This window comes from Pristiophorus japonicus, chromosome 13 (assembly GCF_044704955.1).
Source record: "Pristiophorus japonicus isolate sPriJap1 chromosome 13, sPriJap1.hap1, whole genome shotgun sequence".
Classification (NCBI taxonomy): Eukaryota; Metazoa; Chordata; class Chondrichthyes; family Pristiophoridae; genus Pristiophorus; species Pristiophorus japonicus.
The window spans coordinates 116236346-116254548 of NC_091989.1; the positions used below are offsets into that span (position 1 = coordinate 116236346).

The 18203-nt window shown below is 41.5% G+C and overlaps 1 protein-coding gene across 4 annotated transcripts in view; it reads left to right on the forward strand.

The window, feature by feature from the left end:
* arl2bp (ADP-ribosylation factor-like 2 binding protein) overlaps nt 1-17159 on the forward strand; it is a 40721-nt gene extending 23562 nt beyond the window's left edge. For 2 of the 4 annotated variants that reach the window (XM_070896897.1, XM_070896898.1), the window contains exons 7-8: nt 12762-12858; nt 15714-17159. In XM_070896897.1, coding sequence (XP_070752998.1) covers nt 12762-12858; nt 15714-15821 — 205 coding nt within the window. In that variant the 3' untranslated portion in view covers nt 15822-17159. Of the gene's footprint in view, nt 1-12761; nt 12860-15713 lie in introns of those variants that run through there. The other 2 variants (XM_070896900.1, XM_070896901.1) reach the window with 2 other exon arrangements.
* The last annotated feature ends 1044 nt before the right edge of the window (nt 17160-18203 follow it).

Here is an 18203-nt window from a genome sequence, read left to right on the forward strand (position 1 = left end):
AGTTAAGCAACTTGGAAAATCATCAACTAGGTACATGTTGGCTCTTGTGAACTGTGGTACATTTTCTAATTTTGTTATTTCATGCACTCAAAAAAATCAACTAGGTCTCCTGTGATGACTTAGCAAGTTTATCGAGTGAGTAGCTGAGCAGTACAAGCTAGGTTCTGTGGTTCAAGCCCAACTGTGCTGATTTCATTGATCACTGGATGGGTGGTGGGTGACACACCGAAATTAACATAAATTCTGCTGGATTAGAGAGGGTAAATTAAGCAACATTTCCACGCCGAGTCGCTGTCCAATGTCCCCTGTTGGAAGTGCTGGGACACTAGGTGAGGACAGGATCAAGTTTAGTTGTAATGTGTTCCCCCCCCCATAGGAACGTAGCCTGCTGCCTTTGTCCAGGCTCACGGGTGAATAATAGCCATGTGGATGAGGTAGTGAATGTCGACGTGTCCTCTTGGAACCATACACCAGCAATGAGGCAACACCTTCAGGAATAGGGAGAGGGAAGAAAAATGGCAGCAGAAAAGACAGTGTTTTTAGAAGAGTTTCTTTTGAAAGAAATGAGCAAGTTGAATCAAGATTTCAGCCTAATAACTAATGCTATTAGTAGAAAAGCTCAAATTGAGAAGATGGTGTTTTGGTGCAACATATTGTACTATGTCCTGGGCAAAGCTCCAGTTTCCCACATGATGAGTTCCTGCTCTCGGTGCATCAGGAGAAGGTGACAGCTGGGGGCTTTACATTTCCTTATAGTAGGGGGGAGGGTTCAGGTGAGCGGAAATTAAAAAAGGAGAAGGCAATAGAGCAGGGTAGTAATGGGAGAAATGATAACCAGAGTGTGACAGGAAGGGACAGAATGTATAAACATAAGAGTGTATCAGAAAGTAGGGTCAAATCAAAGAAAAATGATAAAAAAACAACATTAAAAACTTCATCTGAATGCATGCAGCATTCGTAACAAAATAGATGAGTTGATGGCACAAATAGATATAAATGGGTATGATCTGATAGCCATTACAGAGACAGGATTGAAAGGTGGCCAAAGCTGGAAACTGAATATTCAGGGGTATTTGACAATTCGGAAGGATAGACAGAAAGGAAAAGGAGCTGGGGTAGCTCTGTTACTAAAGGGTGAGATCAGTGTGGTAGTGAGAAATTATATTGGCTCAGAAGATCAAGATCAATCGGTTTGGGTGGAGATAAGAAATAATAAGGGGAAGAAGTCACTGGTGGGCATAATCTATAGGCCCCCGAACAGTAGCTACACTGTTGGACGGATTATAAATCAAGAAATAATAGAGGCTTCTAAAAAAAAAGGAACGGCAATAATCATGGGTGATTTTAATCTTCATATTGATTGGACAAATCAAATTGACCAGAGTAGGCTTGAGGAAGAGTTCATAGATAGTTGCGGAACCAACCAGGGAGCAGGCTATGTAATGAGACAGGATTAATAAATGATCTCCTACTAAAGGATCCTCTCGGGAGGAAAAATGATCATAGCATGGTTGAATTTCAAATTCAAAACCAGTGTCCTGAGCTTAAATAAAGGAGACTACAAAGGTATGAAGGCAGAGTTGGCTAAAGTAGACTGGGAAAATAGATTAAAGTGTTCCAAGACAGTGGCGGACATTTAAGGAGATATTTTATAACTCAACAAAAATATATTACAGTGAGAAGGAAAGACTGTCAGAGAAGCGAGAACCATCCGTGGCTAACTAAGGAAATAAAGGATGGTATAAAATTTAAAAACAATGGCACACAAAGTAGTCAAGATTAGTGGGAGGCCAGTGGATTGGGAAACTTAAAAAAACAGCAAAGAACGACAAAAAAATAATAGAGAAGATAAATTATGAGAGTAAACTAGCAAAAAATATAAAAACAGATAGTGAGAAAGTGAGTATCTAAAGGAAATGTTGGTCCCTTTAGAGGATGAGACTGGGGAATATATAATGGGGAAAGGGAAATAACAGAGATTTTGTATCAGTCTTCAAGATAGAAGACACTAAAATCATAATAATGGATAATCAAGGGGCTTTCGGGAGGGAGCAATTGAAAACAATCACCATCACTAAAGAAAAAGTACTCTGTAAGAATAATGGGACTAAAGGTGGACAAGTCCCCTGGACCTGATGGCTTGCATTCTAGGGTCTGAAAAGAAATGGCTTCAGAGATAGTGGATACATTGGTTGTAATCTACCAAAATTCCCTGTATTCTGAGGAGGTCCGAGCAGATTGGAAAACCTCAAATGTAAACATAGAAACATAGAAAATAGGTGCAGGAGTTGGCCATTCGGCCCTTCGAGCCTGCACCATCATTCAATAAGATCATGGCTGATCATTCACCTCAGTACCCCTTTCCTGCTTTTTCTCCATTCCCCTTGATCCCTTTAGTCGTAAGGGCCATATCTAACTCCCTCTTGAATATATCTAACGAACTGGCTTCAACAACTCTCTGCGGTAGGGAATTCCACAGGTTAACAACTCTGAAAAGTTTCACCTCATCTCGGTCCTAAATGGCTTACCCCTTATTCTTAGATTGTGACCCCTGGTTCTGTACTCCCCCAACATCGGGAACATTCTTCCTGCATCTAACCTGTCCTGTCCCGTCAGAATTTTATATGTTTCTATGAGATCCCCTCTCATTCTTCTAAACTCCAGTGAATACAGGCCCAGTCGATCCAGTCTCTCCTCATATGTCAGTCCTGCCATCCCGGGAATCAGTCAGGTGAACCTTCGCTGCACTCCCTCAATAGCAAGAACGTCCTTCCTCAGATTAGGAGACCATAACTGAACACACTATTCCAGCTGAGACCTCACCAAGGCCCTGTACAACTGCAGTAAGACCTCCCTGCTCCTATACTCAAATCCCCTAGCTATGAAGTCCAACATGCCACTTGCCGCCTTCACCGCCTGCTGCACCTGCATGCCAACCTTCAGTGATTGATGTACCATGACACCCAGGTCTCGTTGCACCTCCCCTTTTCCTAATCTGCCACCATTCAGATAATACTCTGCCTTCACGTTTTTGCCACCAAAGTGGATAGCCTCACATTTATCCACATTATACGCATCTGCCATTTATTTGCCCACTCCTAACCTGTCCAAGTCACCCTGCAGCCTCTTAGCATCCTCCTCACAGCTCACACCGCCACCCAGCTTAGTGTCATCTGCAAACTTGGAAATATTACTCTCAATTACTTCATCCAAATCATTGATGTATATTGTAAATAGCTGGGGTCCCAGCACGGAGCCCTGCGGCACCCCACTAGTCACTGCCTGCCATTCTGAAAAGGACCTGTTTATCCCGACTCTCTGCTTCCTGTCTGCCAACCAGTTCTCTATCCATGTCAATACATTACCCCCAATACCATGTGCTTTAATTTTGCACACCAATCTCTTGTGTGGGACCTTGTCAAAAGCCTTTTGAAAGTCAAATACACCACATCCACTGGTTCTCCCTTGTCCACTCTACTAGTTACATCCTCAAAAAATTCTAGAAGATTTGTCAAGCATGATTTCCCTTTCATAAATCCATGCTGACTTGGACCGATCCTGTCACTGCTTTCCAAATGCGCTGCTATTTCATCTTTAATAATTGATTCCAACATATTCCCCACTACTGATGTCAGGCTAACTGGTCTATAATTCCCTGTTTTCTCTCTCCCTCCTTTCTTAAAAAGTGATGTTACATTAGCTACCCTCCATTCCAGAGGAACTGATTCAGAGTCGATAGAATGATCACCAATGCATCCACTATTTCTAGGGCCACTTCCTTAAGTACTCAGGGATGCAGACTATCAGGCCCTGGGGATTTATCGGCCTTCAATCCCATCAATTTCCTGACTAATAAGAATTTCCTTCAGTTCTTGCTCCTCGCTAGACCCTCGGTCCTCTAGTATTTCCGGAAGGTTATTTGTGGCCTTCCTTCGTGAAGACAGAACCCAAGTATTTGTTCAATTGGTCTGCCGTTTCTTTGTTCCCCATTATAAATTCATCTGATTCTTACTGCAAGGGACCTACGTTTGTCTTTACTAATCTTTTTCTCTTCACATATCTATAGAAGTTTTTGCAGTCAGTTTTTATGTTTCCAGCAAGCTTCCTCCAAGACTTTATTTTCCCCTTCCTAATTAAACCCTTTGTCCTCCTCTGCTGAATTCTAAATTTCTCCCAGTCCTCAGGTTTGCTGCTTTTTCTGGACAATTTCTATGCCTCTTCCTTGGATTTAACACTAGCCCTAATTTCCCTTGTTAGCCACGGTTGAGCCACCTTCCCCGTTTTATTTTTACTCCAGACAGGGATGTACAATTGTTGAAGTTCATCTATGTGATCTTTAAATGTTTGCCATTGCCTATCCACCATCAACCCTTTAAGTATCATTCGCCATTCTATTCTAGCCAATTCACGTCTTATACCATCGAAGTTACCTTTCCTTAAGTTCAGGACCCTAGTCTCTGAATTAACTGTGTCACTCTCAATCTTAATAAAGAATTTACCATATTATGGTCACTCTTCCCCAAGGGGACTCGCACAACAAGATTGCTAATTAGTCCTTTCTCGTTACACATCACCCATGTAACCATCCTATTTAAAAAAGGAAGCAGACAGAAAGCAGGAAATTATAGACCAGTTAGCCTAACATCTGTCGTTGGGAAAATGCTGGAGTCCATTATTAAGGAAGCAATAGCAGCACATTTGGAAAAGCATAATTCAATCACGCAGAGTCAGCATGGTTTTATGAAAGGGAAATCATGTTTGACAAATTTGCTGGAGTTCTTTGAGGATGTAACAAGCAGGGTGGATAAGGGGGAAATTGTGGTTGTGGTGTATTTGGATTTACAGAAGGCATTTGATACGATGCCACATAAAAGGTTACTGCACAAGATAAAACTTAAAGGGGTTGGAGGTAATTGTTGGGATAAAAAGAAGACTTCTCTTCTTCAAGGTGGACTCACTGATATAAGGAATCGATACCCATCCGCCCGTATAGCGACCACTGAATCACTCAGACGAAACCTCGGTTCAACCGGTTTTTATTCAAGCATGCAAGGGAAGAGTTCCGATGAACCTTTCTAAGAACAGAGGTTTTACATCTACAGTTATACATTTTCCGAGGTGTGCGACCCTCCTACAAAACTACTGGGCTACTGCTATCAGCGAAGTTACATTGATTTGTTGACCCTTATCAGACTGGCTCTGAGTGGTTCCACACACCTGTCCATCTCCCATCACGTCACCCTTCCGGAATGTGTTGTTCAGTGGTGTCAACTTTGCCTCAGTTCCTCATGACGTGTGAATTAACCTTGTTTCCCAGGGTTTGCTATCTTGTTACCAAACATCTGCTTTCTTATCCCTTTCCCAAGAGAACTCCAGTCAAAATGTTCTCGTTCTCATGAGATTCAGATGCTGCTACAATCTATGTTTCTAGACTGTTGACCCCCTCCTGTCCTTGGTGGATGTTGTTCTGTACTGAATATAAGTTTCCATCTGTCTGTACTAAGGTTAACACAATGGATGGTTCATTAACCATCAAGTTTTGCTGCGTAGCAAGCTTTGCTGCTTCCCCTTCTTAAAACCCATTGTAAGCGAGTGTTATAAGCGTGCTTTACATACATAAACGGGTTTTACATACAATCTGTCAATTTACGATATATTACAATCCCTACCGCAAGGTAGTGGAACTCTCGATTCCTCAGAACCTCCTAAGGAAGGTTCTGAGGAATTGAGACCATGTGATAAGCCCTACAATCTGGACCATGTGTCAGATCAATTCACTACCTTTATTATCCATTTTAGTGACCATCTTTTATCCCCTACACCCCTTACAGTAATGTACTAGCATGTAATGCAGCCAAGTTTGTTGCTGATACAAAGATGGGTGGGAAAGCAAATTGTGAGGAAGACACACAAAATCTGCAAAGGGATATAGACCGGCTTTATATATATCTATAGCGGCACTCCACTAGTTAGCCAATCTGTAGCGGCACTAGTGGAGTGCCGCTATAGCTATATATAGCCGGTCTATATCCCTTTGCAGATTTTTTGTGTCTTCCTCACAATTTGCTTTCCCACCCATTTTTGTACCATCAGCAAACTTGGCTGCATTATACTTGGTTCCTTCATCCAAGTGATTAATATAGATTGTAAATAGTTGAGGCTCCAGCACCGATCCCTGCGGCACCCCACTAGTTATTGTTTGACAACCGGAAAATGACCCATTGATCCCGACTCTCTGTTTTCTGTTAGTTAGCCAATCCTCTATCCGTGCTAATATATTACCCCCAACCCCGTGAACTTTTATCTTGTGCAGTAACCATTTATCTTCTGGAAATCCAAATACACCACATCCACTGGTTCCCCCTCATCTACCCTGCTCGTTACATCCTCAAAGAACTCCAGCAAATTTGTCAAACATGATTTCCATTTCATAAAACCATGCTGATTCTGCTTGATTGAATTATGCTTTCCAAATGTCCCGCTACTGCTTCCTTAATAGTGAACTCCAGCATTTTCCCAATGACAGATGTTTGGCTAACTGGTATATAGTTTGCTGCTTTCTATCAGCCTCTTTATTTAAATAGGGACGTTATTTTGCGGTTTTCCAATCCGCTGGGACCACCCCAGAATCCAGGGAATTTTGGTAGATTACAACAAATGCATCCACTATCTCTGCAGCCACTTCTTTTAGGAACCTAGGATGTAAGCCATCAGGTCCAGGGGATTGTCCGCCTTTAGTCACATTATTTTACCGAGTACTACTACTTTAGTGAGTGTATTTAGTTCCTCCCTCCCTATAGCCCCTTGATTATCTATTATTGGAATGTTTTTAGTGTCTTCTACCGATACAAAATATTTGTTCAAAGTCTCTGCCATTTCCCTCTTCCCCATTATTAATTCCCCAGTCTCATCTAAGGGACCAACATTTACTTTAGCCACTCTTTTCCTTTTTATGTAACTGTAGAAACTCTTACTATCTGTTTTTATATTTCATGCTAGTTTTTTCTCATAATCTATCTGCCCTCTCCTCTTTATTATTTTTTTAGTCGTTCTTTGATGGCTTTTAAAAGTTTCCCAATCCTTTGGCCTCCCTCTAACCTTGGCCACATTGTATGCCCTTGTTTTCAATTTGATACCATCCCTTATTTCCTTAGTTAGCCACGGATGGTTATCCCTTCTGTTACAGTCTTTCCTTCTCATTGGAATATGTTTTGTTGTGAGTTGTGAAATATCTCTTTAAATGTCTGCCACTACTTATCAACCGTCCGACACTTTAATCTATCTTCCCAGTCCACTTTAGCCAACTCTGCCTTTATACCTTTTGTAGTCTCTTTTATTTAAGCTTGGGACACTGGTTTGAGATCCAACTTTCTCACCCTCCAACTGAATTCGAAATTCAACCATGTTATGATCACTCATACCTAGAGGATCCTTTACTAGGAGATTGTTTATTAATCCTATCTCATTACACAGTACTAGAGCTAAGATAGCCTGCTCCCTGGTTAGTTCCGCAATGTACTGTTCAAGGAAACTATCCCGGATACACTCTATGAACTCTTCCTCAAGACTACTCTGGCCAATTTGCTTTGTCCAATCAATATGAAGGTTAAAATCAGCCATGATTATTGCCATTCCTTGTTTTACAAGCCTCCATTATTTCTTGATTTATACTCCGTCCAATAGTGTAGCTACTGTTAGGGGGCCTATAGACTCCGGCCACCAGCGATTTTGTTTTTTACCCTTATTATTCCTTATCTCCACCCAAACTGATTCAACATCTTGATCTTCTGAGCCAATATAATTTCTCATTAAACACTGATCTCATCCTTTTTTAACAGTGCTACCCAACTCCTTTTCCTTTCTGTCTATCCTTCCAAATTGTCAAATACCCCTGAATATTTAGTTCCAACCTTGGTCACCTTGCAACCATGTCTCTGTAATGGCTATCAGATCATACCCATTTGTATCTATTTGTGCCGTCAACTCATCTATTTTGTTACGAATGCTGCGTGCATTCAGATAAAGAGCTTTTAAACTTGTTTTTACCTTTTATTTTTCCTGCTTTCACCCCACTTTCTCATTCACTTTTATGTTTATACATTCTGTCCCTTCCTGTCACGCTCTGGTTTTCATTTCCCTCAGTGCTACCCCGCTCTATTGCCTTCTCCTTATTCTTTGACTTTTTAAGTTTTCGCTCACTTGAACCCCCCATTAATTAGTTTAAAGCCCTCTCTATAGCCCATATATTTGATTCGCTCGGGCCCTAGTCCCAGCACTGTCTAAGTGGAGCCTCTCCGAATGGAACAGCTCCCTCTTACCCCAGTGCTGGTGCCAGTGTCCCACGAACTAAAACCCATTTCTCCCACACCAGTCTTCGAGCCACGTGTTTAGCTCTCTGATCTTATTTATACAAATTTTCTCGTGGCTCAAATAGTAATCCAGACATTATTACCTTTTGTGGTTCTGCTTTTTAATTTGGCCCCTAGCTGCTCATAATCCCCCAGCACAACCTCTTTGTTTGTCCTACCTATGTCGTCAGTACCTATGTGGATCATGACAGCTGGATCTTGCCCCCTTCCACTCCAAGTTCCTCTCCAGCCCAGAGGAGATGTCCTTAACCCTGGCAACACAGCCTTCGAGACTCGCGCTCTCGGCTGCAGAGACCCTTATCTATTCCCCTAACTATACTGTCCCCTATCTCTACAACGTTTCTTTTTACTCCCTCCACTTGAATGGCCCCCTGTATCACGGTGCTGTGGTCAGTTTGCTCATCCTCCCTTCAGTCCCTTTATAAAGCTATTGCCTGTAGGAGGCAGGCACCACTCCAAACTCCAAGACAATCTGGCTCAATATTAAATAAATGATTGCATTTTTATGATGCTTTACCCTGTCAGAATACTTTCCTTTTGGAATGCAGTGAACCTTGTTAAGTAGGTGAACTATGATGCCATACTATGGTTGTGATCATAATTGAAGAATGCAACCAGTAAATCCACCAAAAGTTCTGGCAAATGTTTTGAATGCACCTATTGTGAAAATGAATGAATGCCATTTGAAATGTCATCACAAGGTGGTGCTATATACTGTTTGGGGAATTGATGAAAATTTCAATTCATGCTTTTTGAAAGCATATGACTTAATAGTGAATTTCCTTAGTTTTATTTTTTAGATACTGTGTGATAATTTTTTGTATGGTTGTTGGTCAGAAAAGTTCAAATTGGAATCTCTCTCCTGAATGCAATTTACAAATTGCTTGTGGGATCAACCTGGGTCAAAATATGGGAGCTGAGCAGTTAAATGCTACTTTCTCTCATTTTCAGTGACATTATATTGGTCTTTGAAAGTCTTAAGGCGGTATGGTTAAAAAGTTAGCAATCCAGATTCGGCACTTTTTTTTTTAAAGGGGAAGTGCAGTCTGATGAATTACCCCATAATCCTAAATGTTGTAAGAGGAGATATTTGCATGCTTCCCCTACTTTAGAACTGCTGGCGAGAGATATCCTTGAAGTAAACACTCTGGGTGGAACTCTTTCTCTTCCTCTTCCCCCATACAATGGCATAATGAGTGAGGATATAACATTATAAAGTATTCTCCATGCATATGAGCACTGGACTAGAACTGCATGGTGTCACGTTGGAGAAGGAGAGAAATTCTGCAGAAAAGACTACCTCTAAAGAGCAGATCAAAAACAAGATATGAACCATCAATAAATAAATATAGGAGCCGAAATTGGTCAAAATCGATGGTCTGCCCATTTCTCGGTGGTATGTCGTTTCATACCACCCGGTACCGCTGGGTAGTGTGTGCGTGATTTTCGTCACTTTTTTCTCGGCGCTATGACAAGCAGAGTGCAGCAGGCGGAGCGGAGTGCAGCCGGCGGTGTGCGGGCAGTGAATCCTTTTCACTCGGGAATCTTCGGCTCCCAAGTTGTGCCGACGCGCATGCTGCTGCAAGGTTCAGCCCACCGAGATGCACCGACAAGAATCCACAGAGACTGCTGGCCTGAGAGCGCTGTGCAGGGGGGACGGGCGATCGCTGCTGCGGAGGGAAGGCGCTGGTGGGGGGGGGGACTGGGGGGTGAGGGATTTTTTTTAAAATTACAGGCTTAATTACAGGAGATCGACTTAAAACCACCTTTTCCGGGTCGGCGGTATGTCGGTGGTAAGTGATGAATTTTGCAATTTTGGACAGTATGTCGGCAGTGTGCATGGGTACCGCCCAGTGGTATGTCACTGATGAATTTTCCACCGATTGGTATGTAGGTATTTATTTGATGAATTTCGCGATTTTCGGCGGTATGTCCATCAGTTTCGGGCCCATAACATTCAGAAATGCACTACCCCTTCAAGAACAAGTCTGATGTTGCATTTCTTTTGTACTCCTGTGTGTTGAGAGCTACACTAAATGGCATTTAAATATTTAAAACAAATGAAATAATCTGAGAAATATAAAAGATGAAATAATATTACACAGGTGATTAAAAGTGATTGAGGTAACTATAATTTCTATGAGATAGTTCAGTTTTTACCCAGTAGCAGACTAAATGGCACATTTAGCAACTTGCTGGGGAGGGGGGATTTCAACTGCTGGCCGTCCATTTCTCGCGTGAAAAACGAGCAACCAGCAGAGTATGATGTGGTGGGGCCCTTGAACACTCATTTGCCCACCTGATTCAATTTACAGACAGGCCTTTAAATGGTGCCCAGCGCTCCAGCCGGCTGTTTAAATATGCAATCGGGGTTCTTCACCATTACAAGGCCCAGATTGCACTTTTCATGGAGGAATAGGCATTGGCATGAAAAATGCATGTTGGTCCCAGTTTTTCCTAGCGTTGAGCAGCTTGGCTCAGAAAAGGTAAGTTTTTTTTTTCTTTTAATATTTTTATAAGGCCAGGAGGTGCATTCATTACAAAAGTACCTGGTGATCCCGGCGATGGTGGTATAGTGGTGAGCATAGTTGCCTTCCAAACATTTGACCCGGGTTCAATTCCCGGCCATCGCAGTTCGGTATTTTGCGCCAGCGTTATTTGCTAGAGCTAGAAAGTGGGATTAAACTGGATAGCTTTTTGTCGGCAGGCATGGACACGATGGGCCAAAATGGCCTCCTTCCGTGTTGTGAATTTCTATGATTCATGATCCTACCTGCACGCTCCGTGCACAAGCTGTGCGATTTTCTTCCACAGCAAACCAGCGAGCTGCAGCAGTGTGCTCGTAGCTCACTGGTTAAATTTGCATGAGACCCAAACCGGAAAGTGGTTCCGGCCCCCCGACTGTCTTTGGCTGAGTATGTGGGCGCAGCATTGGTATCGTACACGATTTGGGCCCGACGTGACAATCTCTCCCGCTGTTTCCCGGGACCCTGCTGCACCTTTTGGTCACTGAAGATTTCAGAAAGTAGGCAGTATCTAAAATTGAAGTATTACAGACAATTAAATATATAGGGCCGTAAATTGCGGCCTCTCTGGTTACATATAATGTGTGCATGGTTCGAAGAGGCCCCGCAAGTTATGGGTTTAGGCACGTGAAGCACAGGCACCTAAACCCAACACTTTGCGATCTGTCAACATTCCTTTTGACAGATTGCGTGTCTCCCCAGCAGATGGGCCTTCACGGTCAGAGATTTGGGCTATTTGTCTGGTAAAAGCAGGTGTAAGGCCAGCTTTTAGCAGCATAAAAGTTTTAAAAGATAAGTTTTAAAAAAATGTTATTACTTATTTTTATATTTTAAAAACCCTGTCCATGAAAGTAAGTTTATGTTTAACACTATGAAAACATTTAAATTTTCATTTTCCTCTTCATTTTCAACGGTTTTCTCAGAAAACCACCCGGCAAAAGTTTTCACTTAAATTTTTTTTTTAAGAATTCCGACAACATTTTCAAAATACCGCCCACGTGCACCGCCAAGCAAGCCGCCACCGCCCGAGTTTTGCCTCAGCGGTGACCCGTAGTTAAAATCGAAAAAAAACACCCACGAAAAGCTGCCGGAGCTGGGCGGCAGGTAAGTACCCCTAAAAACAAAGGTAAGTTAAAGGTTTTTTTTATAATTCTTTTAAAATTCTTTTATGACTATTATGAGAGTGTTTTCTGAATTTTTATTTTTTGTTTCATTGAAAAAATATCGCGTTTTCCCCCCTCCCTAGGCCCAACCGCAGCCTCGGTTTAAATTTGAGTACTTACCGCCCATTCTGGTTAAGAACCGCCCATTTTGCCCAGGATCGTGTTTAACCGCCGAGAATCTGCGTGCAAGATTCATTTTCTCGTCGGGCGGTATTTTTTCCCTTTTTCATGCAATTTTTCGCCAGCATTATTTGAGGAATCTTAGCAGTCTTTTTGGGCGGCAATTTGGCAATGGGGGAAAGTCATTGAATTTAATTGAATTTCTATTACTTAAAGTGGAATGTTTTTTTTATTTGTGTTTTTTTTTGTTTTTATGGGTATTCACATTGATAATAATGGGAGCTCGGAGCTCCCATTACTATGAATCAGAATGCAACATTGTGATTGGTGGTCCAGGCCCACATGATCCCAGGAAGCACTTATGCTCCTGGGATGTGTGGGCCTCTGCAATGGGCTGCGCATCTACGTCTTGGAGCCGAAGTGTTTGTTCCTCCGGGACCACCAGGTACTTTCATAAAAAGCATTTTGATCGGAAGCATCCGCCCGCAGAAAGCCTCCGACCGCAATTTTTGGCCCATTATCTTTTATCAGTTTGAAGAGGATTCGAGAAACAGTAACAATGGTGCTATTATGCTTTGTTACAGGCAGCATAAAGATGAGATATCTGGAGATATATTTGACATGTTACTGACTTTCACAGATTTCCTGGCTTTCAAAGAAATGTTTCTTGACTACAGAACGGTATGTAAAGTTTACTTCATGGTTCTGTTTCATATTAAATTAAAGGTCGTGTCACATTGGCCTGCGAAGCACAGACCAGGAAAGTATGAGGTTCAATCCCTGGTCTGTGATGAGTTGGCTGATCTCAACAAGTAGCAGTGAGGGTACAACAATTGGCCTTTGTGTCCATTGGCTAGAGAAGGGAAGGATGACCTCAGAAATTGAAAGTCAAGCATCAGCTCCATTTTGTAAATGCTAAAGGGGATTTGAGTTCGTGTTGTTAGAGTAAAATTCATTTGTAAGGCTAGCCAGCTCCTTATGTGTTATGCAGTAAATATTCTGGGGCAACCATATTTATATGAACGTTGGAAAAGTGGATGGTTTATCTATCTTGGATTATTGCAGGTATGAAATTTAGAAGAGTCCATAATCACCCTGTTGGACAAGATCTGCGTCATGTGCTAAGCTCAGGCAGAACGGTCAATGTAGCTGGCATCCACTTGCTTCTAGGGAGTAATCCATAAGCTTCCATTAAACATTTTTCTTTGGATTTTTTGACCAAGAGGACTTAATTGTGCAGGGTTTTCTTGGAGACCGTTGTGTCCTCCGGGACATGAAGGACTCCCTGCTCCTCTTCCTCTTTGGAATTATTTTTCTAATTATTATATTGTATTTTATGACTTCTTGCTTTGTTGTATCACCATGGAGGGTGGTGCCTCTTTATGGAGTGGTATTGGAAAGCTGTGCAGTTAACAGCCTGGGCTAAACCTGCAGTATCTGGGGAATGCATCCATTCAAAGAATGAAGATGACCTTCAAAGGTAGCACAGCCAAATTTGAATTCAAAAATACCCTTCACACTCCACTTTCCTTTATAAATGAGAGAATTTGTTTGTGATAGTTAAAGGATAAATACTGGCATGGACACAAGGAGAACTCCCCTGCTCTTCTGTGAATTGTGCCATGGAATCTTGTATGCTTACCTGAGAGGGCAGATGAGGTCTCTGTTTAACTTCTAATCTGAAAGACAGCACTTTGATAGTACTACACTGAAATATCAGCCTGGATTATGTGCTCAAGTTTCTGGAGTGGAACTTGAACCCACAACCTTCTGACTCGGAGCAATAGTGCTACCTCAGCCAAGGTCGGTACACGTGAGGCTTGACTTCAACACACTCCTAACCAGGCATCCTGCTTCAACCTTCCACAGGCTTCAGCTCTTCCAGAGTGCTGTAGCCTGCATCCTCTCACTACCATCACCTTTATCCTTTTCCAGTTCCACTAGTTTTCCACTTGACTTTGGGGTATTGTCATCTCTTCCAAATTCCTCCATGACCCATCCTACCTTAATTATCTCCTCATACCTTATACCCTGAACACACCCTCCACTTTTCTAACACTGGGGTTTTCCTCACCCTTCCCTCAACCACTGAGGTTCAGCAACTATGCCCGTGCCATCTGGAACTCTATGTTCAAATCCCTTTGCCTTCCAATCTCTCTTCCTTCTTTCAAAAACATCCACTGAATCCTCTGTTGAACATATCTTTGCTCCTCCACTCCAACTGTCTCCATTTTTACACATTACCCACCTGCTCAGCATTCACTTTAGTCCTCAATATAAAGCATTTGAGGTGTTTTCCTACTTCTGAAGATGTAGTTCCCCTCCAAGTTCCAACTTCCCCGCCAAGTCTTACACCATCCTAACGTGGAAATATTCCTTCATTGTCACTCAGTCAAAAACCTGGACCTCCCTCACTATCAGCACTGTTGGGAGCACATTCACCACACGGACTTTAGAGGTTCAATAAGGCATCTCACCACCACTTCTCGAGGGCAATTAGGGATGAGCAATAAATACTGGCCTTGCCAGTGATGCCCACATCCCAGGAACAATTTTTTTTTAATTTGAAGAACAAATGCAAGTTGTAGCTGGTAATTTTTAATCTCCAGCATACATGTACTGCTTACTAGAAATCAAGAATCTGGTCTACAGACTCGCGTTGCACTATTGTCGACCTTCACTCTGTTCTCTAAATCTACATAAACTAGAGCTTGTAGTAAATTGTAGTTAATAAAGTAAGAGGGCTATCAGCTATGCTGCTGGTGTTGAGAAACTGCAACATCTTACTTAAAAAAAGACGATGTAGTCCTCAAGTTCAAAAGGGGACATTAATGTTTAGGATCATTTTAATGAAAAGTGTTTCTCTACAATGTAGTTAAGGGAAATATAGCTGAAGATTTGTCCTTCCTGTTTGAAAAAAACATTCTCTCCTTTTTACACTGGAGGCTTGCTGTATCAGCTCAGAACATAAGAAATAGGAGTAGGAGTAGGCCATTTGGCTCCTCGAGCCTGCTCTGCCATTTAACAAGATCATGGGTGATCTGATCTTGGGCTCAGCTCCACTTCCCTGCTCTCTCCCCATAACCCTTCACTCCCTTATTGTTCAAAAATCTGTCTGTCTTCACCTTCAATATATTCAATGACCCAGCCTCCACAGCTCTCTGGGGCAGAGAATTCCACAGATTTACGACCCTCTGAAAAGAAATTCCTCCTCATTGCCATTCTAAATGGGCGACCCCTTATTCTGAATTTCCTTCAGAGAGGTAAAAAGAGGCAGTTCTTTTTTTAAAAAAATTAAATTAAAAATTGGGGGGTGGGACAGTGGGACTATAACTTATTATTTTGTTGGACTTCGGTTCTGGTAGGAATACTGCATAGTAATATGTCACAGACTGGTCAAATGAAAAGCTGATTTTAAATTTATTTTCATGGGCATTTATCAAAAATTTGTATGAACCCAGTGACGTCAGATACTGTTTGACTAGTGACTTAAAAATAGTTTACTCCTTCTAACGTTAAATATATTTACTTTTCAGGAAAAAGAAGGACGTGGTCTTGACTTTAGTGGAGATCTCGTAGTGACATCCTTATCAAAATCACCTTCATTGTCTCTGGCTTCAAATAACATTCGACCTTTCCAATAGTTTTACTGTGTGTCTGTGGAGTTCTGCATTTATTCCTGCGTACCTACATATTCCAAGCACAATGATAGACATTTTGACATGTTACAGTATTCTCTAGAGTTGTACAGATACACCATAAAACCTCAATAAAAGGCTTCAGTACTAAAAGTTTTGTTTTTTCAGATCCTACTTGCCCAAAAATTTGTCAAGAATTTTGTAATTTTTACCAACTTTTACATTAACCAGTGAACCAACCATAGGCTTCCTAATCCTCTTTATAGATCTGTGTGCTCTAATGAGCATTCGCCTTGATTCTAGAGGCAGTACAGGAAGGTATGACTACATTGCGCTCTGAGACCCATTTGAGAAGGTGTTTTTTTTCCAGAACTCTTGGCAGCAATATAAACATTGTAATTTGATACAGAGACTCCTGTCTTTTGGGATTATTAACTGTGCAGTCCGCATGTGATTTTTAGCTTGCTGGCTTGTATGTAGCTTCCCCAACTCGAAACAATCATAGTCTTTTGTTTCTGGCACCCATTGGTACAGTTTAGATCCCTTCATCTTGCAAAGTAATTTTATAAATGGAAAATGGGATCTTCAGCCCAGAGCTGATTTTTTTTTTTTAAATGCAATGAGCCATTATCCATGACTATCATTTTCCATTTCATTCCGTGCATGCAGAACCTACATTGGTAATTTCAGTACTTTAAGCCTTCGACCATTAAAACAAGTGTCCCTGAGGTAGGCCATTCCCAGATGCTGGTAATTGGGTCAGAGTTGCTACTTCTGCCTCTGTTAATACTGGGAACCTGTAAATATAGGCGAGATTGAATCAGGATTTTGTATCTCCTCTATGTTTGAGACTTCAAATTGTATTTTGGTTTGTTGTTGTCATAGTACTGTAATATTTCCTTAACAAAAGCTGAGAATTCCACAGGATAATGCATTGGTTGTAATGCAGTTAGGTAAAGTCTGTGATAATATTATTCTCACCTTCTACACACTCTCCCAAAAAACTATCCACATTTTACATTACTTTAACTAGAGGATCCTGTAACTTATTTGACCTGATTGTAAAACATATTTTGTGAGATATCAATTTAGGTAACTTGGGGTTCTTTTACTACTTAATCCTTGCTCATTTGACTGGTTAATTGGCCAGAACAATTCAAGGTGTAAGAATAAGGATCTTGTTGAGAGAATGCAGAGTATTATGGCTTTCCTAATGTCTACAAAGTGAATTTGTCAATTTAGCTCTTGTTGCGCTATGGGTTATGAATTCATGCTTTGTATTTTTCATATTTGTACATATATTTTTATTTCTATGTATTTTAAATAAAAGATTGCTGAAATGCACTTTTGTAAGACAAGTCGTACGAGTTTTGTTTTCCAAGACTAGAAAGTGACATTGTCTTACAGGCCTTTTTATATTACTGTCCTCTATAATCAGTCCTATTTATCCGCAAATTAATTCCACAGTGCCAGAAACAACATGAAATGACTGCATTACACATGTCCGGTTATCTTTAATCTTCTCTAAAGGTGAGGAAAAGTGGATCTGTATCAGTGAGCAACAAAAATGCAGTGCTGGTCTGGAGGAGAAGAGAGGACTGAGTCACTCAGCTTGCCAGTGACCAAAAAAGATGCCAGCTTCTTCCTCCAGTGCCAGCATTTATATTGTACCAAGCAGCATGGTCATCTCACTACATACAGTAAAAGAAAGACTTGCTTTTATATAGCATCTTTGATGACCTCAGGACGTCCCAAAGCACTTTACAACAGTGACCGCTCCAGAAGTACTTATTGGTTGTAATGTAGGAACGTGGCAGCCAATTTGCGCACAGCAAGCTCCCACAAACCACAATGTGATAATGATTAGATAATCTGTTTTTGTGATGTTGATTGAGGGATAAATATTGGCCAGGACACTGGGGAACAACACTCTTGCTCTTCTTCGACATAGTCCCATGGAATCTTTTACTTCCACCTGAGAGAGCAGACGGGGCCTCAGTTTAACATCTCATCTGAAAGATGGCACCTCCAGCAGTGCAGCAGTCCCTCAGTACTGCACTGGAGTGTCAGCCAAGTCAGGATTGCAATGTTGATTATGCTGTAAGGTAAATGGGGCCTAAGAATGCCGAACGTCTGGATCAATATCCATATTGGATGCCCTAATAAGAGGCCAGATAAATAGAGATTGGCAACTACATGTAAAGTGTGTTATTTTCCTCCTTTAGGTTCTATTCCCCCACTAGCCTCTTGCTATATTTCATCCATTTAGCAGAATGACACAGTAGAACCTATAGATATCTCTATGGTTACTGTTATGAGCAACCAGTCCATTCACCTTGATCAGAGGTTGGTACTACCTGTTTTCCCAATGAACTTTGCCAAGTTTCA